General features: G+C 39.6%; 2 protein-coding genes across 4 annotated transcripts in view; one reads left to right on the top strand and one right to left on the bottom strand.

Moving 5' to 3' along the window:
- Positions 1 to 12635, top strand: part of LOC116301315 (MAU2 chromatid cohesion factor homolog) — a 26705-nt gene extending 14070 nt beyond the window's left edge. For all 3 annotated transcript variants that reach the window (XM_089038225.1, XM_031710353.2, XM_089038226.1), the window contains 17 exons: positions 5407 to 5501; positions 5688 to 5715; positions 6040 to 6195; positions 6582 to 6654; positions 6883 to 6953; positions 7182 to 7272; positions 7809 to 7912; positions 8302 to 8379; positions 9309 to 9374; positions 9460 to 9546; positions 9643 to 9689; positions 9913 to 9990; positions 10289 to 10400; positions 10556 to 10646; positions 11319 to 11402; positions 11510 to 11553; positions 11923 to 12635. In XM_089038225.1, the coding sequence (XP_088894351.1) occupies positions 5407 to 5501; positions 5688 to 5715; positions 6040 to 6195; positions 6582 to 6654; positions 6883 to 6953; positions 7182 to 7272; positions 7809 to 7912; positions 8302 to 8379; positions 9309 to 9374; positions 9460 to 9546; positions 9643 to 9689; positions 9913 to 9990; positions 10289 to 10400; positions 10556 to 10646; positions 11319 to 11402; positions 11510 to 11553; positions 11923 to 12039 (1422 nt within the window). In that variant the 3' untranslated portion in view covers positions 12040 to 12635. The remainder of the gene's footprint in view (positions 1 to 5406; positions 5502 to 5687; positions 5716 to 6039; positions 6196 to 6581; positions 6655 to 6882; positions 6954 to 7181; positions 7273 to 7808; positions 7913 to 8301; positions 8380 to 9308; positions 9375 to 9459; positions 9547 to 9642; positions 9690 to 9912; positions 9991 to 10288; positions 10401 to 10555; positions 10647 to 11318; positions 11403 to 11509; positions 11554 to 11922) is intronic.
- The window catches only part of LOC116301314 (poly [ADP-ribose] polymerase tankyrase), a 35093-nt gene continuing 24242 nt past the window's right edge, over positions 12631 to 23481 (bottom strand). Inside the window, exons 36-49 of the mRNA XM_089038224.1 lie at positions 23092 to 23263; positions 22154 to 22333; positions 21390 to 21560; positions 21036 to 21247; positions 20450 to 20555; positions 19822 to 19991; positions 19283 to 19439; positions 18252 to 18388; positions 17688 to 17748; positions 16905 to 17082; positions 15998 to 16108; positions 15175 to 15386; positions 14649 to 14744; positions 12631 to 14473 (exon numbers count right to left, since the gene is read on the bottom strand). Coding sequence (XP_088894350.1) covers positions 14174 to 14473; positions 14649 to 14744; positions 15175 to 15386; positions 15998 to 16108; positions 16905 to 17082; positions 17688 to 17748; positions 18252 to 18388; positions 19283 to 19439; positions 19822 to 19991; positions 20450 to 20555; positions 21036 to 21247; positions 21390 to 21560; positions 22154 to 22333; positions 23092 to 23263 — 2263 coding nt within the window. The 3' untranslated portion in view covers positions 12631 to 14173. The remainder of the gene's footprint in view (positions 14474 to 14648; positions 14745 to 15174; positions 15387 to 15997; positions 16109 to 16904; positions 17083 to 17687; positions 17749 to 18251; positions 18389 to 19282; positions 19440 to 19821; positions 19992 to 20449; positions 20556 to 21035; positions 21248 to 21389; positions 21561 to 22153; positions 22334 to 23091; positions 23264 to 23481) is intronic.

Genomic DNA, 23481 nt, shown 5'->3' on the forward strand with positions numbered 1-23481 from the left:
TCTTGGTATAATTTAATTAATGGCTTTGTCATCGGAACTTCCGGCACCAAACCAAAAATACCAGATTCCCATTACACCCCCATAACACTGGCTAAGGAGCTAGCAAAGCATGGATATACTCTTACCACAGGATTACCCCATGAAATGAAATTCAAGAAAAATAATGGGAGCGCCAATCTAAAGGACAGTCCATTGGTAGAACTCCTGGGCCTTACTAGTACCACGATAAATAGCGGCAGTACATATGATGTAAAATGGAAAGTCGCATCCTCTTACGAAGTCCATTGCGATTTAGTCCATAGTTACGACAATGGAGAAAAGTCTTCTCTTATGTCCAAGTTTCTACCCAAAGGTAATCCATTTGACTCAGAAGAATACACTCCCATTTCTTTGAGCTATGACTTGTCTAATTTGGTAGAAAGCATAAACATCACCATTAAAGTGGACGGAAAGACGGTGGATTTTAACGGACGCAAGATCAATCTTGTTTTGGAATTCATATAATGGGCCGCGTAGAGGACAAACTCAAAAGGATTTACTATGGGCCTGAAGGCTATTGGAAAGGAGCGTCAGCTATCAAGAAACTCGCGACCGCGGCCAGGGTATCAGAAGAAACGGCCAAGAACTGGTTGAAAAAACAAACCCTCTGGCAGGTTTATCTTCCCGTGCCTAAGTACATTCCCAGGCCCAGCTTCACCGTAAATACCCCCAATGAAGTTCATCAGGCGGATTTGCTTTTCTTGCCGCACGATAAGGTGAGAAAGAAGACCTATAGGTACGCTTTGACCGTAGTCGATATCGCAAGCAGATACAAGGACGCCGAACCTATAACCAGCAAGGATTCTGGGGAAGTCGCAGAAGCCCTAGGTAGGGTTTATAAGCGCGTCTTGAAATGGCCTAAGCTGCTGCAAGTGGATGCGGGAACGGAGTTCATGGGCGTGGTTACCAAGACCCTGAAAGACCACGACACTAAGATTAGAAGAGCCAAAGCTGAGTACCACAGGGGTCAGAGCATCGTCGAAAGATTTAATAAAACCTTGGCTGAGCGTCTCTTTGGGTACCAGTATTGGAAAGAGCTGGAAGATCCATCCAAACGCAACAGGGAATGGACTCAGAGGCTCCCCCAGGTCGTCGCAGCTTCGAACAACGAGGCGGCCAGGGCTACGGGAATAAAACCCAAGGATGCCATAAAAAAGAAACACGTGGAACACAAGTCCTACGTCAGAAGTTCGAGGGCGGTCTTCCCCCATGAAAAGAAATTAGGTAATGTCACGGTTCGATATCTCTATGAGCCGGGTGAATTAGAAGGAGGATCCAAAAGAGCTACGGATCCTAATTGGTCTTTGGAAACTTATCAGATCCGAAGTGCGATAGCTAAGAAGGGCCAGCCCATCTTGTATTATCTTCATGATGGTCCCACGCGTGGGTTCGTCAAAGAAGAACTGCTTATCGTGTGATGTCCGAATGCTATCGTATGCACTCCGTCATCACACATCCATCGCTTACCGTCAAATGCAGACAGTGACACCTTCTCCTGCGTGACGTTATGTATCTGATGACCATAGCTGCGCAGGCTGTTCATCTTATGCCGCTGTTCCTTGCGTGTTCGTAATACGTTGAGGTAGGACTCGTGCGTAATGTCCTTCTTAACCACGTACTTTTTTACGCCTTTAGCTTTCTTTTCTACACCGTCCAGCTTTAGCACGCTGTACATCTTTGGTTTCAGACCCACGTACTCTACTATGGGTTTTCCTAACATTTCGTCTTTCATCTTCCCAATTACCTTCTTATTCTTCGCAGAGTAAAGGAAGTGCTCCTTCGGGTAACCGCTGGTGTCGTACTCGTCTATATCGGGGAGGCAGTCTTTGTAAACGTCTTCCGTTTGCACTTCTAGAATTAGGGAGTCGGTGTCTGTGTACAGGAGGCGACAGCGGTCTCCGTACTTTGGCTTAAGCTTATCGTAGTAGAACTCGTACATAAGCAGCTTCGATAGATCCAGCACCGTAAAGCCTGTGTAAACGGGCTTGTTTAGTAAGAGGTTTGCCCTTTTCATGTGAATCACGTAGAAGTTCAGCATTTCTACGTATCTAACGAAGCCTGGCTGTGACACGTATGCTTCTGCTTCCTCTTTGGTGCTGACTATTTTTACGCTTACGCGCTTGCGGATGTTCTCCATTGTCTTTCCGAACACGCTGTTGTTCATCAGTTTGAAGAGGTTTTTCTCGAAGTCATTTTTCGCTGCGGTACGCTTTTGCGTGTTAAAGTCAATGTAGGGGCGCATCCAGGGTTCCTGCGTGAACTTCAAAACGCGATGGATCTTCTTCACGCGTAAGCCGTGTCGCACATAGAACTGCAGGTTGCGGTAATGCACCACGTACTTTCGCTTGTCCATCAGGTTCATCGTTAGCTTCCTGTATGGCTTGTAGCCAGGACACATTTCCCTCTGCAGCGGACTCAGCTGCTTAAATGGTATTTCTATTGCTTCTGGTGCTAATGGGAACTCATTGTGTGCGTCGTGCAAGTGCTCTGGGTATTCCAGGTCCACCTCCAGCACGTAACCTTTGTCGTCTTCTTTACCTACGTTTAGGTAAAACTCTATGGGCTTTATGTTATCCCATTCGAAGTCGCGTACAGGTAAGTACTGCGACATTGCCCAACCGTAGAGGTTGTTTGCGTCTAAGTAAAAGATGTATGTGGTTGGCTTCTCCGGGTCGTACTCCACCGTGGGATTGTTCGCTTTTGCGTATCGTCTGCTGGGTCCGCAAACACCGCCGCGGATACCGTCTTCCATAAAGCGGTACATGTCGTATTCCGTTAGGAGATCCAGTTGCGCGTTTGTCTTCTTTAGAAGCGCACTCCAACTAAGCCCAGGAGCCGTGTAGAAGTTCGCTGGATCCAACCCGTAGTATTCCATTGCCATCTTTCGAAAGCTTTGGAAAACATCTGCGAGCAGCACTACGTCTGAACGTAGGTAGATGTCGTGGTATTCTCCCATATTCTCACAGGAGTACTTTTCCCACACATCTAACGCATGCTGGTACTCCTCGTCCTTTATACCAGACTCGTTTAGGGTGCTGTAGAATCTCTCTTTGGGTGGTAGGGGCTCTTCGAATCGCTCCCAGGAGTCCATGTATTCGTATGGGTAGACTCCTTTCCTTTCCGCGCCGTATTGACTGGAAATGGGAAAGTTGGTGTTGTATTTAACCAAGTTTGCTAAGGAGTCCGCCATGAACTGCTGTGAGTCTAAGAACTTCAGCTTGCCTACAGTTACGGACATGTACCTTTCTTTGTTGTTGGGTATGCACTTTACTTCGGAGCCGTCTGTTCCTTGTAAAAGTAAGTGACTGTCGTAACCCCTTAAATTGTGAAAGAATACGGGTATTTCCATTTCTGGGTCTACTTTGAAGTTTATATTACATTTCCAATGAGCCGCTCCTCTGTATTTACCCGTGATGTGGCAGTGATCCCTAACCTTATCCACATAGAAATCCTCAACGAATGCTTTGTGGCAGTGAATGCAATGCGTGGAGGGCTTTCCCGGCTTCTCACCTTTCTTAGCATACTTCCCGCATTTAAAATGAGCTTCTCCTAGATACTTTCCATCTTCATCCCACGCTTTCTTGGCTCGTCTTCCAAACTGAAGAAGCGTATGTTGGCAAATGTGGCATTTTTTTGCCTTGTTAAAAGCCTCCTGGTTCTCTTTGGTAAATTCCATCTTCTTTGGACGTCTTAATTGTTCTCTAATCTCCCCCTCCTCTTCTCGCAATGCTTCTAGAAACTCATTAGCTGCGTTCTTACCTCGGTAAATCACAGGAGGGTTTGCTTTACCGTCTGATCTGACTACTATGTAACCAAAGGAGCAGATCTCGTGTAATCCTACCTTATTCGTGGCGCCACGTTTCTGCTCTTCCTTAGTTATCAACGCTTCGAAGTCTGCATATATCACGTAAGGCACTTGCATCTGCTTTTGATGGTCTGCGTATGAAAGCTCTTTGTTGGTGGGCATCTGGATCCGTTGCGCCACTTCTTCGACTCCGCGGCAGATCTCATCGTGTTTCTTTAGGGTATTTAAGGATGTAAATGACAGCAAGCAGCAGTCGCAGAAGTACTTTTTACCTTTGTGCTTAGTATGTCTGTAGAATAGTCTGCTAATGTGTTTAACCCATGAGTAGTGTCCGCCGTGGTAGAATAAATGTACGCGCTCTCCTTTACTTTTTGACAGAACTAACGGTACTATCGTCTGCTCTCTGACTCCGTAAACGTTAATTGCTAGATCGTTTATTTCCTCAAATATGGGGATGTCTATCAACTGCATGGGAAATTCCACACCATCCCACTCTAAATCGTCTGTGGGATACTTACTTGTCCTACAGGGATCCTTCTCTGCTGGATACAGTGCAGACCTGATTGCCCACATAAAGCATCGATTGTCTTCATTCTTCACGTTTACAATAGCCTTCTTCCTTTCTACCCACGTTGGTAGCGGTACGTAACTCCCCCCTCGTATGGGTACGTACCTGGCCATACTTATCTCTATTCCTTCAACCTCCTCTACTGTCCAACCCGATCCTTCTTTCGTGTAGTTAGACAGCGACTCCATTATTGCTTCTAAGGCTTCACTGAGTGACCTATCCAGATTCGTGGATTCTAATATCACTAACGACTTTGATCGCAACATTGCTGTCGTCATTACCTCGTCTTTTGACAAACTTACTTCTACCATTATGCTCGCTTTCAGGGCTCCTAATTCTTCTATACCTTTTCGGAGAGTCCTTTTAACCTTCCTTTCTGACTGACGCCAAAACTGTCTAACGTCAATCTCACCGTTACCGGGTATTGACACCGTGCTGAAGTTGCTTTGGGATTCCATCTATATAATAGGAAATATTTTATACCTAATACCAAGCACTTTTTAAGTCGTCGTAGTCGTACTCACAGTCCTGACAATGCCAAAACAATTTAACCTTAGTCTCAAACTTCTTACCACATCCACAATCATAACTGCTCATACACTTCGTCTTCATTTTCAAATGCTTTTTCAAATCCGCTTCTTTCTTAAAAGTTCTCTTACATTCTTCGCACTCCATATATAGACTAACATATTTGCGCTGTTGCCCCCAACCACACTTGGAGTGGGTCGTTTCCGTAGGTGGATTTTTGACACGGGTCTTGCCCGTGTTGAGATTGCGCTGGAACCCCCATTCCCTATACTACTTGGTGGTGTTTAACAAAAGATTTCTCATTGGCATCCATTTGCACCAAGATGGCCACCATGTGTTGTCTTTTAACTCTCTTGGGAATGATCTCAACCCATCAATACATACAGTATTTTATCAAAACTTACATGTATCACAGGCATGACTTGTCACCTTCAAAACCTAATGTGTATTTCTTTCCCTTTTTTAGGAAGTCCATGCTTGTGATAAAGAGCCAACAGTATCAATTGAAGTGTTAGAAATGGGTGAGAGGATAGCTGAACAATGTGGATCACAATACATGAGGTGAGTGAAATGCAATAGAAACACTATGGACAAGTGTGTGTGATCATTACCGTACATTGTATTTGGGCCTAATTATAAAATAAAAATATATAATATTTATTAGTTCAATCTATTTTAAGGATTATACCCACTTAATTTTTATTAGCTTTTGTTAATCTATTTGAATTTTTGTTTTTTTTGTTTCAGATGTCTTTTTACACTAAGTAAAGCTCTGGTAGGTTTGTTACTGAACATCAAAAGTTTTAAAAATTTACATGTCCACCATGGAGTGATGACAGCCATGACTTAAGACAGAAACAATTTGATCTGGTTCAATATGATGTGAGTGAGAAAAACAATTCAATAAAGACTCTGTATTGTTGTGCCTCCTGTCATGGCTGCCATTATAGAGGGGCAAAAAATATCCCTTATGAGACCTGAAACTCCAGTTAAACCTGCACTACTAGCTATTTAATGATACTAACCTTTGCAATTCTTGTTTAAATAAATGTAGATCCATCAATATTTAGAATTTGGTGAATTCTTGTTTCTTCTTTAGGTTTTCCTGGTTGAAAAGAATTTCTTGCAGTTAGAACCAATTTTAACTTCAGTTGGAAACTTCCTGGAGCGCTGGCAGGTCCAGAGCTACAGCAGAGAATCTCTTGTTACTTTTTATCTCTTTCTTAGAGTTTGGCATCTTTTGACTGCTGGTCAGGTAATTCAGCACCCTTTGTGATTAAGAAATGTTTGAAAAAACATTTATACAAAGTCAAATAAAAATACTTTAACAGAGGCCAAAAAAAAGGTCAAAATTGGTATACAGCTATTTCAAAAAGCTTTGATTAAAATTTTTTTTACATGTTACATACTGTATGTTGTACATACATGTAATGTCAGCACAGAAAAAAAAATGCCAAAAAAAACGTGCAGACAAAGTTTATGAAAATTCCATGGAAGAAATGCAAAAAAGAACAATTTCTCAACTTCTTTTACCAACTGAAATTTTTAGCTTTCATAATTTTATATTGTAGAATTCTATATATTAATTTTGAGTCACACCTATTTGAAGTCATTTATTTTTATTTTAAATGTGTTTTTTAGGCAAAGACAGTAAAACCATTTTTAAAAGAGTTACAACAGTCTATACAAAAGCTGACAACCATGAATTCTGATGGTGAGTTATTATTTTGATTGGATAGCAAAGTAAGTAAAATCAAAATAAACGAAAAACAAATTATACAAATTAGTACAAAGTTTTGTAAGTCTACGGTCTCTAAGGTCTACCAAACTTACTAATTTTTGCAAATTTGTGCAATTTCTTTCAAAGTTTTTCACTGATATACATGTACTGTATAGTATGCACTGTTATAAAGTAATTAATAATGTTTTATTTTCGTCACAGATTGTCAATTAAATGATGCTGAGAAATTTTATTGGTTACCCAGAGAATATTTATGTGTTTTAGTATATTTGGTAAGTTTATCTAAGAGTTATGTTGTATATTAGATGAATAGCTGTCCCCCGAAAATACCAATAATGTTTTTTGGTTAGATCCTGTATATTTTAGGAAGAGGACTCCACAAACATTCTAGCTTACCTACCTAGAAATGAGTTGCTCAATGAAGTATTAATTGTTTATTATACAGCTAGTCTTTCTTGTATTTAATTCATATATTTATTTTATTAAATTCCAATTACCAGGTGACAGTTATGCACTCCATGTATGCAGGATACATGGACAAAGTCTTAAAGTACAGTGCCAAGGCATTAGATCAGGTTGAAAGACTTAAAGGTGATTAGCATACAGTAATCTTTTTTATTATTAATGCTATGGGCTCATCAAAATATGATGCAACTCACAAAAGATATGTTTTCTTGTTAAGTATGGCTATTAGACCTAATATTATGCATTAATTATGGCATGTACATGGATTGTATTTTTTCACATTTCAGACTATGTGTTATTCCCTAAAATTTGCTGTTTTATAAGGAGCTGATTCTGAATTTCATGAGAATGAATTTCTTACCCTGTTAACATGGTAAAGATAGCCAGAATAAGTTCAGCTCTGATCACAAGGCTTTGGCATCTAGAAATGTCTAATGAGCATGTGTTACTCTTTGGTGTTATGTTTTCCTATTTCATACCATGTGTCATTCTCTTGCGAATATTATTATATGTTTGAGATGCATCCAAGATACTCTAGGGATTGACAAATGGTCAGAAATAGAAAATATTATGCCCAAGCTAAAAAGATCTAATTATTTTCCTTTTTCCAAATGAGGTTGCATTATTTAAATTGTTTTTTTTTTCTTCACTTGTTCTTACAGTGACAGCACCTAGTAGTCTAGTGACACTATTTCAGATAACTCTGATTGAACATAATGTGATGTGTAGGATTGTACAAGGCCAAACACCACATGCCATCAAAGAGGTATGACAAAAAGTTTTTCTTTCTTTCTAAGCATCAATATTAGCTTAGGGCAAGACATCATTAATCATTGAATGTTGTGTGTTGTAAATACGTAGTGAATATATTGGTAGTGAGTGTGGAGCAAACCTCAGAGAAGAGAGCCGTACATCCCTTTTCATCATCATCACCACCTCCATCTTCATCATCATCATGTGACTTTATTGTGAGAATGTGGAACTAAAAGTTTATTCTAATTCCATTGATTCTCTTCCCTATGCAAGGATCAATATTTGGATAATTTAAATGCAAATCTGCAGTTGTTACAGATTATGTTTTTACTTCTAAGACTTACTTTCTTGACATTACTGTTTCATTTATCTTCATTTGGACTCACTCATATATATTTGCAGATATCAATGATATATCAGAGTCTACAGCATGATCCCAAACTGATAGCTTCACACAAGCCAGTCCTCCACACTTTATTAGTAAGTGCACCAATATACTACTAACTATACATTGTAGACATCATGCAGTATATAGCTCAGTATATTTCCAATGCAGCTCAATTTAAAAATCAAGAAAAAAATTTTACTCATGAGAATTGGAAGTTCATTGTTTTTTCCTGAAACATCTTGCAGTATATTCCCAAAGCAGGTGAATTTGTAGGACAAAAATATATTTAATTTTTACTTTCATGGTGAATGAAATTAATTGTTCTTCAAACTTGAGCTGCATTAGTAATTTCTGTTAGGCTAGTTTCTATTGCGAACGCTACACACAGTCAATGAAACGAATTAAAACGCAAACATTTTGGGATCAACAAAACTAATTGCAACTCAATTTAAACTCTCGCACTTTCCAGGACCCATTTATTGTAGTGCATTCTCTTTTAGCTCCCCTGGTGTACAGTAGCTTTAGTTAGTCGATTGTTAACTAGGTTCGGTTTACATGTTGTACTGAAATTTGGCATTCATGAAAGAAACAAACATCTATTCGCTATCTATCTTTTCAAGATTTTGTAAAATATACCTTATTATGAGACTTGGTTCAAATCTTCACATTCTGGTGCTGTACATCTACTAGTGGCAACTAGTAGTGGCGACTAAGCAAGTGGTATATTTGCGCATGTTTGAACGTAATCAAACATAAGTAACGTGTTTCATGTTTGTGCATATGCGCGTGCAACACATGCAAGTAGGGGTTCAATAGTCCATATTATTTTTGCGTTTTTTTTTTAATTAAACATTTTTTGTATTTAAACTTGAAATTGTTTTGGGGCGGTTTTTGATAATTTTTTCGGGGGGGGGGGGGGGGGGGGGGGAGGGAACACTTGACGTTTCTCATCAATATTCGTACCTTCAGTGAGCCCTGAAACAACTTCCAGGCTGAAATAAAAGGATATTTTCATTTCTAGGGTTTGTATGCGATGTCAATGAATCTAATGGAACAAGCCAGCGCACAGTTCAACATGGCATTAAAGGTACAGTTAACTTCAACCACAAGACTGGCACAGCGTTAGGTCGTTATGCTAAGGCTATTTACGCCAATCTTTCTGTTTATTTCAGCTATGTCCCAGACCGGAACTAGCAACGTTCATTGGTTTAAATCTAACGATTATTTACGTACGTGCAGGAGAAAGTAAAAAACACGAGGTGAGATTATTTTTTAGAGCTGAGTATTACATTTTGTTTCAATTTCTGTATTTCATACGTAGCTGATACTATTTTTTTTTTCTTCTCTTTTTTTAGTTGGCAACTGTCCATCAGAGAATACACCCATCAAATCTACCAATAACGTAAGAGTACAAACATAGACTACCATTTATCACATCATGCTCGTAGCACCATATCACACCTCACCCTTACCACACCTCAATACACCCAACTTCCACAACAACACGTTAATATATATATAGTACCTAATCACCCTACTTTAACCTACTACCAAAAAAACAACGTAATCATTTCTGTACGTTAAGATATTCTATGAATGCATCTGAATGTGTTTGTATATTCCAGTTCTCACAACTTACAAGCAGGCTACTATTACGCATGTGGTCTGAGAGCCTTCTTCGAAAGCAGAATCCAAGATGCAAAGTAAATCTTTTTTTTACCTTTATTCACCCTTATAAATTTGCAAGTTTACTTTAAAATTTTCTTTTCTTTTATCTTTCATTTCCAACTTTTTCTTACCTTTTTGTGTTCTAAGTTACAATATTTATAGATCAATTTTACTTGGCTAATGAAATAACAGTCAAAGTAAAACAAAAGATTTCAAACAAAGTCAATAAAAATTGGTGTCTACTAATATGTTAGTATTAGACTATGATTCATAGGCCGAGTAAAGTCAATATAAGTGGTTTTACTATTCTTTGTTTTCTAATCTTTTGTACAGAAAGTACCTTAGAGAAACTTTAAAGATCGCAAACACAGAAGACCTCAACAGATTGACGGCGTGTTCTCTTGTTCTTCTCGGACACACGTTTTTAGCATCAGGAAACCCTCAGGTTTGTCTCAAAATTACCCAAACAAATGCTAAATAAAAGGTTTAACTAGCTATTGAGTACTATATTTTTCAACTTAACCCAGAAATATCGAAGAAATCTTGAATCAATATTGCTGTAGTTTCATATATCTCTAACGTTTCATGCTTCGTTTTTAGGAAGCACTTCATATGGTTTTGCCAGCGATGCAACTTTCTGCCAAAATTCCCGATAATTACGTCCAGCTATGGGCTGCAAGTCTTTTAAGAGGTAAAATATCAACGTTTTCTATATCATTGTAATATTTCAAGGTAAACATAAACAGAGTTTTGAAAAGAATTTCGTTGTTCAACAAACTAAAGAAAGAGAGAGAACAGAGATAGCGATTGCGCACACGCGTCGGTTTGAGCGGGAAAATGGTATATTTTGGCGGGAAAATAAATGTAATAATAATGCCCAGTAATAATAATTATAATAATAAAAACAATAATAATAATAAACCCATTGCCTTCTATAAACAAAATAAAGTTACTACAATTATTTAATAAAGGTTTTTTCGTCCAATTTCACCAATATGTATAGAAAATACCTTTACAGAATTGCGCGCGCGTGCTGTGTGCAGTTATAAAGCACGCGGGGATTGGCAGAACACGAGAGAAGTATTAGGAGAAGCACGACGTGCTATAAGCGTGAAGCTTCTCGACACTTCTCGAGTGTTTTGCCCATCCCAAGTGCTTTATAACTCCACACAGCACAGCAAGCAAGTTTTTTATTTCATTTATAAAATGCAAAGGGCGCGTGCGTGCTGTGCGCTCTCATAAAGCACGCGCTCCCAACCAATCAGAATGCTATAGTCAACAGTTATTTTATAAATAAATATATGAATATCAAATTGGTATTTCTTATGCCAGATCATGACTATATTTTATTTTTATTTTTCAGATCTATATAATATGTTAGGCGATCCTGTACAAGCAAGAGAAAGTTTCCATCGACATCACAATATAACGAAACAACTTATAGAAAGTAAGTAATCAACATTTGTTCCTTCTTTTATAAAGTTTTTATACGGTTATTCTTCAAGAACACATTGTACGGCTGGCATATTTATCCGAATTTTTATCTATTTGCAGACCATATGCAGGCTCGAAAGCTGCAAGAACACTCGTTAACGGAGGTAAAATTTATCAAGTACCGTTGTAAAATTTATTTGAGGTATGAGAATCAAGGGGGGCACTTATAAATTCGAAGACTTTCAAAAGAATAGGCTAGGAAAGAATGGACTTGTGAGGATTACTTGAATTTTTACTCATGACAAAGGGTAGGTCAAAGATTTTCATCTAAAAGGTATGGGATAATTACTTAATCTTCGGCTTTCATTAAGATCGCCATTCCTTCTCTTTCCCGGTTTTGTGTGACTGTGAAACGGGACGGCATACGGCACGGTTACGGTAACATTCTTTGAACCAATTAGAGTACGCGCGAACACCGTCCATCCAATGAAAGTGCTTTAATTAACAGTTTAGCTTCCACTTTTTTTTTCCAGTGGGTTGGTGTCGTATCTCAAGCAGGGTTGACAGATACTCAGAATATTCCAAGTCAACAGGACGCTAGTCGATTCCTCGTCAACTTCTCGCAAGCCGGGCCGAGTGGAATGATGTAACTTTGTATTCGTTAGGCCAGAGAATTCCACAGAGTCGTACATGATGGCTTCACTGAATACTGCTGTCCCTCAAGGACATGTCGAGCTATCCTAGAATATTCCAGAAAACGACGAAGCATTTTATGGAGAACTATATCTTATTTGTTTTTAGAAAATAACATGGACATATTGCAAATCTTTTAAATAATATTTTTCATATATTTTACTCGTCGCCTTAAAAAGTCGCCCTTGTTTTAATCTGTGCAAATCTAACAATCTCACCCTGGAAAAAAATGTATTCCCTATCTTGTCAGTATTTTTGGTGTATCCTAAACGACTTAGATGTAAATGTGGTGGAGTGGTATTCGTATATGTAAAAATACAGTCCTGTACCAGAGCATTTGTTCCATGTGGCATACCTTAGCATCGAAATGGCTTCCCATTCATCCAATTTCAAAGTTTAGGTTTCCTCACTCATACGAAATCCGCTCCGCTATTAGAATGCATGTAAATACTTTATAAGAACAGTTAATCAAAAAGGAATTTTTAACGAAAACATTACTCACGAGCCCTGAAAGTATCTGCAGATGCAAAAATAAAAGATTAAACCAATTATTGCCAGTGGAGTTCTGTTTTATTTTTTTCACACAAGCACCAGACTAACTGTACTAACAGCTATTTTATTTTTCTATTTCCACGACATGGTATATATAAGATATGAATACTGTGTATGAATCGAGAGATTTCTGTATTTCTAGCCACGATGAATATAAAAAAACTCTCCGGCCATGCTTATGGTGGTTTTGAACCAGATAAAACACTCCTGATTATTACAGACTATTTAAAACTATAATTACTGTGCTAGACTATACAGCCTTTGCACCATCACGTGATGGCAGCCATGACAGGAGGCACAACAATAGCATCTTTTTCTCCTGGGAAACTGAATTCTTTCTCATTTAAATCAGATTAGACCAGATTCAATTGTTCCTGCCTCCTTTCATCACTTGATGCTGCAAAGCCTCTATGAACAAAAATTAGCTGACTGCATCTTTAAGTTTTGACTGGTTTTTAGAGTGCTTGTCTCTCACTCCTTATTACAATTAATGCATATGGCAACCTAATAAATTTAAATCTAATAATATAAACCTATTGATAACGAATTCTATTCAAGTACGATACTAATTCAGTGAAAATATCTCTGGGTTTTCTTCAGAACCCTGCGTTACCATAGAAAACGAAACTAATATTTTTATTTATTTAAATTTATTCACTTATTCATTATTACTAATGATCTAGAATAATCAAGTTTTACGAATTTTTTCAACGCCTTAAAATTTCTTAAATTTTGGACCTAATTTTTAAATTTCTAGGAAATTGATGATCGATTTTTATAATATTATTCTAAGAATTTCTCAAATTCTGTTGCTTGGTATGTCTATAGTTTAATATTCATTATGAAGTGAGCAAATATCAACCCAGGGTGCAAAGTGATAACCGTTCTTGGCAGAGGTTTCCTTCTCGTAGCAAAAAGAGAATAAGGGAACCTGCCAAGCAGGGAAGCGTGTGAAGGAAGTAAAGTAAGAAAAAATAAAGATTTCTTGAAATAACTGAATAGTATCATAGTGTACAGTTTCTTAGTTACTGAGTAAGGAAAGGTTCTGATAACACTGAAATGGCTTCCAGATTCAAGCACTGCGATTGGTGGGCCTTTTTTCGTGCTTCTTCAACATGTAACCCAATCGACTGTCACTTTTTCCCTACGTTTCCTACTTTTAGAGTAAGGAAATGTACGGATGACACTGAAATGGCTATCAGATTCGAGCACTGTGATTGGTTTGTGTCTTTGTAAATGCTTACTTATTGGTCCATCTAAAAAGCCATTTGACTGCCAATTCCCCCACGTTTTTTTGACTAAAGAATACACGGAAATGGATTCTAGATTCAAGCACCCTAATTAGTTGGGGTTTTTTTCGTTACGTTTTCTAATTGGTCCAACTGGAAAGCCATTTGACTGCAATTTTCCCAATGTTTTTTTAGTAACGAAATGTATTTAAGACATGCATAGAAATGGCTTCCAAACTCCAAGCATCGTAATTGATAGTTGTGTTTTTTTGTGTGCATGCTTATTGGTTCAATCTCCTATCTTCTCAGTTTATTTTTTTAAACAGACAATGTATCTCTGCTGAACCTGCGCCTCACTATACACCACGTATTCATTGTGAGAGTACCAACCACTTTGCAAGGGCTTTTTCTTTTGTTTATACTTCTCTATCAGCGGGATGTTATCGATGTGGGGACCCGAGGGAATGACAGCACCGTAGGGCGTGGTCACATCGTGGGAAGGATGGGGAATTTTTTTGGTGGTGAGCCACATACTGTTGTAACCTGTTGAGAGACCCTTGGTTGGATCGTAGGAGCCGGGTTGATATTCGTACTGACTACCCAAAGCGACCTGAAGAAAAATGATTCAAAAACTGAGATAAAATGAAAATTGAAAAAATAAAAAAAGTCAAAACATCTGTAGATAACTCATTCATACAGGACATTGGCAATTTGACTGAGTAATTAGCGACAGCTATTTAAGCATGTGACACAATAAGCACATTTCTCTTATGTGATTTACTTACTTCAGATAGCAGAACAAAGCCAGTGTTGTTTCCACGATAATCATTAAGGTCAGAGTAACTGAGAGACTTTTCTAAGCTGTCTGAGAAATAAATACCCTGCAAAGAAAGAAATATGCACAAAGTATAATGAAATGAAACAGGAAACCCAGTTGTCCCAGACGAAAGAAGCACAGAGAAAATGGACCTTTAATCTTAGGTGAAATGTTTTCCCATTACAGACCACGTATTATTCCCTTGAGTATCATTTCTTTCAATTTAACGGATGCGCATGAGAAGACACATGGATATGGATACAGCTCAAACACAGTAATTTTCTCCTATTTCGGACCACGTGTCACTCCCTATCTAGATTAGCATTTCTTTAGTTCAATGGTTGTGAATGCAAAAACAAATGAATATGGATACAACTTAAACAAAGAATCCTATTCAAGAGAATGACACGTGGGTATTTATTTTGAAAACATTGCGCCCGATGTAAAGAAGTCTATTGAGAGAACAAAAAAAATTAAAAAGTAGATTTGCTTACCTTGCCAAGGGACCATCCTGTGGTGGGTGCCTCTGGAGGTGCAATTCGTAGTCCCTGTTTAAGGATCCCAATCAGGTTAGCAGTCTTGGTTCCATGCCATAGTAGTCGATGATTGGACGGTACACCACATGACGTCATGAGCTGATTCTCTCCGGGTCGAGAGATGCGGTATATGGATTGTACATCGAACTTAAAGTGGCTTCTGCCAGTTGCTGGTGTGAAAATGAAATCGTTATTGAGTAACATCGAGGAGAGTAAAAAAAATCATTCCACCACTATATCCATCTTTCTGGTACAACCTCTGGGCTGGTCAAAGTCAGGGCACGGCTAACTCACAGATTGAACCCTGAAACAACCTCTGGGCTGATCAAAGTCAGGGCACGGCTAACTCACAGATTGAACCCTGAAACAACCTCTGGGCTGAACAAAGTCAGCGCACGGCTAACTCACAGATTGAACCCTGAAACAACCTCTGGGCTGATCAAAGTCAGCGCACGGCTAACTCACAGATTGAACCCTGAAACAACCTCTGGGCTGATCAAAGTCAGCGCACGGCTAACTCACAGATTGAACCCTGAAACGACCTCTGGGCTGACCGGGGGGCGGGCGAGACCTAACAAAATCTACTCACATCTGATGCCGAGTAATAGTACGCACAATAGTACGCATAATATTTAGTAGTAGACTCTAAACCTATTGTTTTTCCTTTTTTATGAACTAGTACTAACTAAATAGTAATTTTTCTTTCGCGGTTTAAATAAAATTACTCTACCAGAATTAATACTATCACATTTAGACAAATGATGAATGTAAAAAACCGTACCCTTGGAGTTGTGGATGTACTTCAAGATTTGTTGACATTCATCAGATTCACAGTCCATTAGCTCCACGTGGGCTCCCAAGGCTCGATAGCAGTAGTCCAGAGGGTTGATTTCTAGAAGATTAAATCAGAATCTATTTCAAAATAGGGGCATTAAATACGATAACAAAAACTAGTTTTCTGGCACATCAGCTGAATGCTGTAGTAGTAACTAAGGTTGATTTATGAGCTGAGAAAATAAGAGCGAATACACAGTTTGGAGGGGAGGAGGGGGGGGGGGGGGTAGCGCGCAATTGCGAGAATTAATGAATTCCCTCTTTCCGTGAAAACACCAAGCACGAAGTTTATCGAAACCTAAAACAAGTTCTAGGCTGATACGAGTCAGGGCACGGCAAACTCACTGATTGAACCCTGAAGCAACCTTAGGGCTGACCTAAGTCAGGGCACGGCAAACTCACTGATCGAACCTTGAAGCAACCTTAGGGCTGACCTAAGTCAGGGCACGGCTAACTCACTGATCGGAACCTAAAATAATCTCTAGGCTGATAAAACTCATGATCAATTGCAAAGCAGGGCTAACTCACTGATAAAAATTGGAATTCAGCGTTTTAGGTTTTGCGGAGGGAGGAAAACTGCAGAACCCGAAAAAAGCCTATAGAATCAAGGGAAAGACCTAATAAACTCTACTCACGTGTGACGTTGAGTCCACAAACCAAAACCCAGACCCCAGAGATGAGAGGTGAGTGCACTACCACTACGTCAGATTTGAGAGTCTCTATTGCTATAAATCCTCCTTGGGAACCCAGGGGTAAAGTAACGAGCGACAGAATTTTACCCTGGGTTCCCAAGGATGGCTATAAGCGCTATTCCAGGATGAAATATCAGATAAAAGAATGAAGACTGTCTTTACCTTTGGCTCGATATTGAGCAGCCAACAACAGCTTGCTAGTGTACGCCAATTCAGTAAGGATCTCGATAGCATTCAGGTGAGCGTCGATATCTCTGACTTCATTCAGTGGAGAGATGCTCTCGTAGGCGTAGTTGGCCATGGGGATCAACATGAAGTATGAATTACTAAGGTCTGCAATCTGGAACGCAATGAAATGGTTATGAAAACAAGAGTTGAAGGAGAAAAAGTTGGTAATATGTAGTTATAATAGCTAAGGCTCAGGTCAAACGTCGAACTACACATGAGCCGAACCTAATTGAAACAATGGATAACATGGCGGTCTTATTTGATGTCATTAGGTTCGGCTCAAGTGAAATTCGACGTTTGACCTTAGTCTAAGATTTACTATCCTGGGCCCGGTTGTACGAAGGGATAATAGCGCTATCCGGCGGAAAAATCCTTATCCAGTGGATAAGTCGATGCTGTAATCCATTAGATTTATCCGTCGGATAGCGCTATTCACCCTTCGTACAACCGGGCCCTGTAGAATACAAAAATGGCTACTGAATGAAAGGAAAATATTTAGGGGTACACGTAGCTTGGAATAATTAAATTTTCATCACGTGAGAAAAACAGAGTACGTGGGGTGGGGGGTGGGGGATAGAGATGGAAGGAGAGAGGGATCTAGAGAGGAAGGAAGAGAGGAAGAGAGGAAGAGAGGGAGGAAATAGGACAAACATCTATCACTATGAAGTAACAACTATAGCATCCAGAGACCTGAAGGAAAGAGTTGCGTGTTTTTACCTGTTCAAATTTATGCTCCTCGGCTTTCAGTTTTTCCATATCGATTCCACTTACTATTTTCCTGAGAAGAAAAAGAAAATGTATTTGAAGTGTAAAAATAAAGATACTCCAAGAAACTATTTGAATACTATGTGCTACTATACTAAAACATTTCCGCGGTGCGCTAGATCAAGAATCTATTAGAGCAGTGAGTTTTCGTATGACTGTGAAAAGCTCACGGCACGAACACGGTCGTCGCACGGCAAGGGATACGCCAGGCCAATCACATTGCATGACAATTTACTATACATCCAATCGAATACCCGGAACACGGCATGAACACGGCGTGGACTTGGTAACGTCAAGGTCACACTGCCAGACCAGTCATTGCACGAGAAAAACATCCGCCAATCAAAATTCTAGAAAACATCACGTTCGCGGCAAGACACGCATAAGGCACCGACTTTTTCACAGTCATACGACACCGCCGTTGGCTAGGCGAACCGGCACGGTGCATCTGTACCGTCCAATCACAAACAGGGTCAGAAGAAATCTGCTCGCGAGACAACCCAAGCAATTACTTACTTGATGCTGAGTAAAATTTCACGAGCCTTGTTAATGGTGTCAGTCGACAAGCGTCCAAACGGCATGTAGTTAATGTCGATTAAGAGATCTCTCAGCTTCAAATTTCTAAGGAACTTATTCAGGAACTCGACATCAGTCTGGAAAAAGAACCAAACCAATCAAACACTGACCACCATGTGCTGTCAGACTATTCTCATTGATTGATTCATTTAGGACCATACTTCCAGACATCGAGTGCTGAACCGTCGTATGGCAGCGCGAAGCATTTACGGCTACGCCGGAGATTTCGGCCCCGACACCGCTATCCCTGGATTTACAGACTGATCAGGAAGCTCGGCCGAAGCCTAAGGGAGAGGTTAGTCGGCCCGTAGACCGTAGATGATTAACCCCTTGCTATGACCAGCATACCTCGTACGACGCTTGTCTCACTGATGACCTACCTCCCATGGTCCCTCGTTTTCATGTGGGATGCGTTTTGAATAATTAGTCGCATAGAATCATCATGTAAACTTGTGGCAAATAATCAATAATCGAGGTCTTATTTTCAAATTCTTTAGGTCACTTTGACAGCAGTATTTTTTAAACATTCAATAATAGGATAAGAAAATCGAAAAAAAAAAACCAGCAACAACAACCCTGGAATAGACATGCGTAGTGAAATCAAAAGGTAAAAACTGGAACAGACATGCGCAGTGAGATCAATATGGAAATGTACAAGCATAGATACGAAAATCATATTCAACCATGAAAGCAATTGATACGTAAAGTAAAAGATATATATCTCTATAAAGTTCAATATTGGAAAAGTAAGGAAACACGAGGTTTAAAGAAGTCGGGGTTTCTGCTGGGAGTGGTGTTCGTATGAGTGGGAAACGTACGGTACTGTCTTACAGCATGTACACGGTACGACATGCCCGTGACATTGTAATGGTTTCCCATAAGAATTGGTTTTGTAGTTATGGCTCCGATACCCTACAGCTACACTAGTACGGCTAGGATCCAAATCTCCCCCTTTACGTCTCTGTACGTACCATTTGTTTCATGAGCTCTTGTAGCTGTTTTGGGAGTCGAGAGGGTGGGCATTTCTCCAAGTCAAACGGCTTGAGTATCTCGTGTGCCTTCTTGTGCTTAAACTCTGGGTTTCTTTCTGGTGACACCAGAGCATATTTCTTGGGCTTTTTTTCAAAACTGAATAACCAAGAAAAGTAGATACACAGAATTAGAAAATTAGTAAAGCCATTGGTTTGGCATAAAAGCAGGTGTGGTCGAATGTGGTCGCCAAGTTTTTCAGTGGGCCGTATGAGAGTGATCCAAGAATAATGACTCACCATGCAGGGTGCATTTTGGTCTAGCTCGAGTACAAATAAGACGTGATGAACTTAATATGTGTGTAGTTAAACCCAAGTTAGACCACAATTATTATGTTAACTGAAGAGAATGCATTGTGGTCTAACTTGAACAATACCATATAAAGCATGATAAACAAAGGATGCGAGTATCGAAGCTAGACTAAAATGGTCTACAGCAACGAACAGTGGAAAATGAAGCTAAAGTGAAACATGGAAATTACTTTTCTTTATCTTCCCAGTTGTTTCCAGTCTTGCTGCGGAAAATCCTTCGGAATTCAAGAGTGGCATCGGCTGGGTTTCTGAAGGGGGTTCTTTGATGTTGTCCAAAGCTACCGATGCGACCCCATCGATTTAACAGAACCCACAGGTCTTTGCCCTTGTGGTGTACGACCTGGAAAACCGGTAAAAATAAAAGCATTAATATCATCAATCTCGTATATTAGCTATTGTCATGGTGGGGGAATTCGAAGGTATCCTTGGATTTTGATTTTGATCCCCGAAAAGACTTTTGGGCTGATCATTGTCAGGGCACTCGCTAACTCTCAGATCGAATCGGAATTTGGTGTGTTAGACTTTGCGAAGGGAAGAAAACCGGAAAACTCGGAGAAAAACACTTGAATCTAAGGTAGAGGACTTAATAAAATCTACTCATACGGCGAACATGTTGTTTGGCAAAACATAAATATTTTCTCCTCTGGGAAATCAAATCTCGTTATGCAAAAAAGTTGCATTGTTCTCGAACTACAACACGGTTGCCGTAAAACCTCGTTATACTACTAACACAACACGATCACAATGAAAACATTTGGAACAAGACTGGAGAGATTATATCAACATTTATTGCCATACCTGCATTTTGTAGAAGTTGTTAAGTCCATACATTCCGTACTTGACGTCCACCTTGGTCATAAGAATATCGTATGGGATCCCTGTGTTAGGGTCAATGTAGACCTCCCTGAAAGAAAATTACCATGACAACGAATCGTTATATTTGACCATCATGCACTAACAGGTCGCGTGTCCCAACCCCCTTTCAGACTAACACTTCCTAGAGTATGATTTCTTTATTTAACGTTTGCATAAGAGAAGACACATGAATATGGATACGACTCAAACAAAGAATCGTATTCTCAAGACCACGTGTCATTCCCTAGAGTATCATATCTTTGTTTAACGGTTGTACATGAGAAGACACATGAATATGGATATGACTCAAACAAAGAATCTTATTCTCACGAGAATGACATGTGGTCTAAAATGGGAAAACATTACGTATAAGCTAAAGAGGTCTATTATTAGCATTAAAATTAAGATTTATATTTTCTAAGGATTTGAATGGCAATGAAAATGTGCCTTGGCTGGCAATCTCATGCACACAAGATTATCCCCCACCACCTCACACACACGTGCACAAGACCCCTCCCATCTTACTTACCCGTTCTCAACATTGGCCTGATCATCAACTGGAGGAGGTTTACTTTTAGTATCATCTTCGTTATCAAGAACTTCATCAAGATCCCTGGCCTGAGTTAACATGGCTTCTGAGTCAGCGTCGACGTCAGGTTCTGGGCCTTCCCAGTATGCGTTTAGGGTGGAGTCAAATTGGAAACCCAATTCTTGGTCGATGTCCATGGTTTCTTCGCCGTCCTGACCATGAGCAACAACAGCAAAAATGTTTTATTTATGTCGTGGTTACTAGAGTAGACCGTTTATCCGATTGTTTACTTTTGATTATGAGATTTTTTTCTCAGACTAGTTGTTTAATTGGCGTAATTATTAGTATATATACCTGTAATTCGCTTTTGTCTTCAATTAGGTCAGCAAGAGCTTCTCTCATTTTTCCAGACCGTTGCTGCATGGCGTATTGTAAAGGAGTCTTGCCAGCAATGTCAGGAACTTCAAGGGGTGCACCAAACGTGGCCAAAAGCAAGAGCATTGTAACATTCTCGTGGGAACCGTACTGAAAATAAGAAAATAAAATACAAATCGCAGTAATTGACGCATTGACTGTCACGCATTGACTGTCACGCATTGACTGTCACGCATTGACTGTCACGCATTGGCTGTCACGCATTGAGTGTCACCTAAGCTATTCATCATTCGTCACGCATTCAAATTGTCAATTTTAATACTCTAGTTTTAAATTCTCTGTTGCTCAAGGTTAGCCTTGAATTTGCGTACAATATCGTGTGTTCCAGTGAAGGTCCATGGAATTTCAAAGTCTCATATATTGTTTGCGTTTTGCATTCTTTACTTTACCGATGATATTAATGAATATTTTTTGACACTGAAATGTGGCTACCCTGAGTAAATGAGTCTATAATCAATGACAATAGCGATATTTTACAATACAAAAAGGTCTATATAGATTCACTTTTCAGAAGTTCAAAGATTTTAAGATGCTGAATTTTGGAATGAGATCAAAGAGTTCCGCCACCTCGCGACCTCAAATTTAATCCCACAATGCTATGCGCTACATTATTGTTACCAGTCTATTCTTCAAGGTAAATTACCTCCCCAGCTGGGGTTCACCACAGGGGCCCCAGAACTCACCTCTCTGCTCTGTATACAATGATGAATAACAGTTTTGCCCTCATTATCAGTAGCAGCCATGTTGACTTTAGTCTTGTTACCCTTCCACTGGGCTCTATCTTTTGTTCCATAGAGAAGCAGTTTGGCCATGTCCTCCATGTTAGCCCGCACTACTTCCATCAGCGGTGTTCTTCCGTTAGCCTGGCAACAATAATAATAACGGGATTTCTTATATAGCGCATTTTACATGGTCTCAATGCGCTTCGCAAGTGACCAGTGGAGGACCTTACGCTAGTAGCAGCCGTGCAGCTTACAATCATGAGTGTTAGTTAGTAAGTTAATATTAATGCCTCCAGATTGGGATAGGCTGTTGAACCGGGAGACAATCCCCTACTCTTATACGAATAATTCAAAAGGTTCTTTTATGTCCCCCTTTTACTGTTGGTTAGGAAGGGTTGGGAGACAGGGTCCTTGTCCGAGAAGACTTGAAGGTCTAACCATTTGTAGATGTAATTACAAATGAGTGTTGGTCCGGCCGAGGCTTGAACCACGACCTCCCGCACAACAGACCGACGCTCTTACCAACTGAGCTAACCGGGTGGCGGTTTACAAATGGGCAGTTAGCATAGAAATGATTATCAAAAGATTGAAAAAAAAAAGACATGGCGCCATAGTGGCATTCAACAAGATTGGTTTCATGACAGCATGTGGAGCAAAACAATAGGTTGTTTTTCTTTTGGGGAATTCAAGTGTCTTGTCATGCAAAAACATTGCATCTTTATCCTACAACATGTCCGCCAACTCCACAAAGGTCTAGAATTAGAGCGATCTATGAAAACTTTAAACTCCCGCATTTAAAGCCTAAATAGAGAGGCCAAGAAAGAGGGTTGACTGAGAGAAGAAAGAAAAGCAGCCAAGAAAGGAGTTGTGATAGAAGATGAGCAAAAATTGAAATCTACCTTCGCAAAGTTCACACTTGCTCCGCTCTGCAGCAACAAAACAACAAGATTTTTATCGTTTCCAAAACAGGCCTCGATAAGAGGTGTCGTGGTGTCTTGCTTTAAGTCATCCAGTCCACCAACTTTATAGCATACATCTAAGGTCTTGGGTTTAGCACTGATGAATATCTCTCTGAAGCGTGAAGGAAAATTGTTGGATTAAGAACAAAGTTGGGCTTCCTGTAGGAGGTGGGTGGAGGAAGGGAACTTCAAGAAAATCAAGCAATTTTGTAAATTTTCACTAGACGTCATTAATCTGGTCTTGCGCGAAATGTTCATCAGCTGAATTTTTTTAGTAGAATTCTTTCTGTCTGACAGCACATGGCAGTTAGTGTTTTACCACCATTTGGA

This window comes from Actinia tenebrosa, unplaced genomic scaffold (genome assembly GCF_029948245.1).
Source record: "Actinia tenebrosa isolate PJP-AT-01 unplaced genomic scaffold, QUT_ActTen_1.0 PGA_scaffold5__44_contigs__length_20552954, whole genome shotgun sequence".
Lineage (NCBI taxonomy): Eukaryota > Metazoa > Cnidaria > Anthozoa > Actiniaria > Actiniidae > Actinia > Actinia tenebrosa.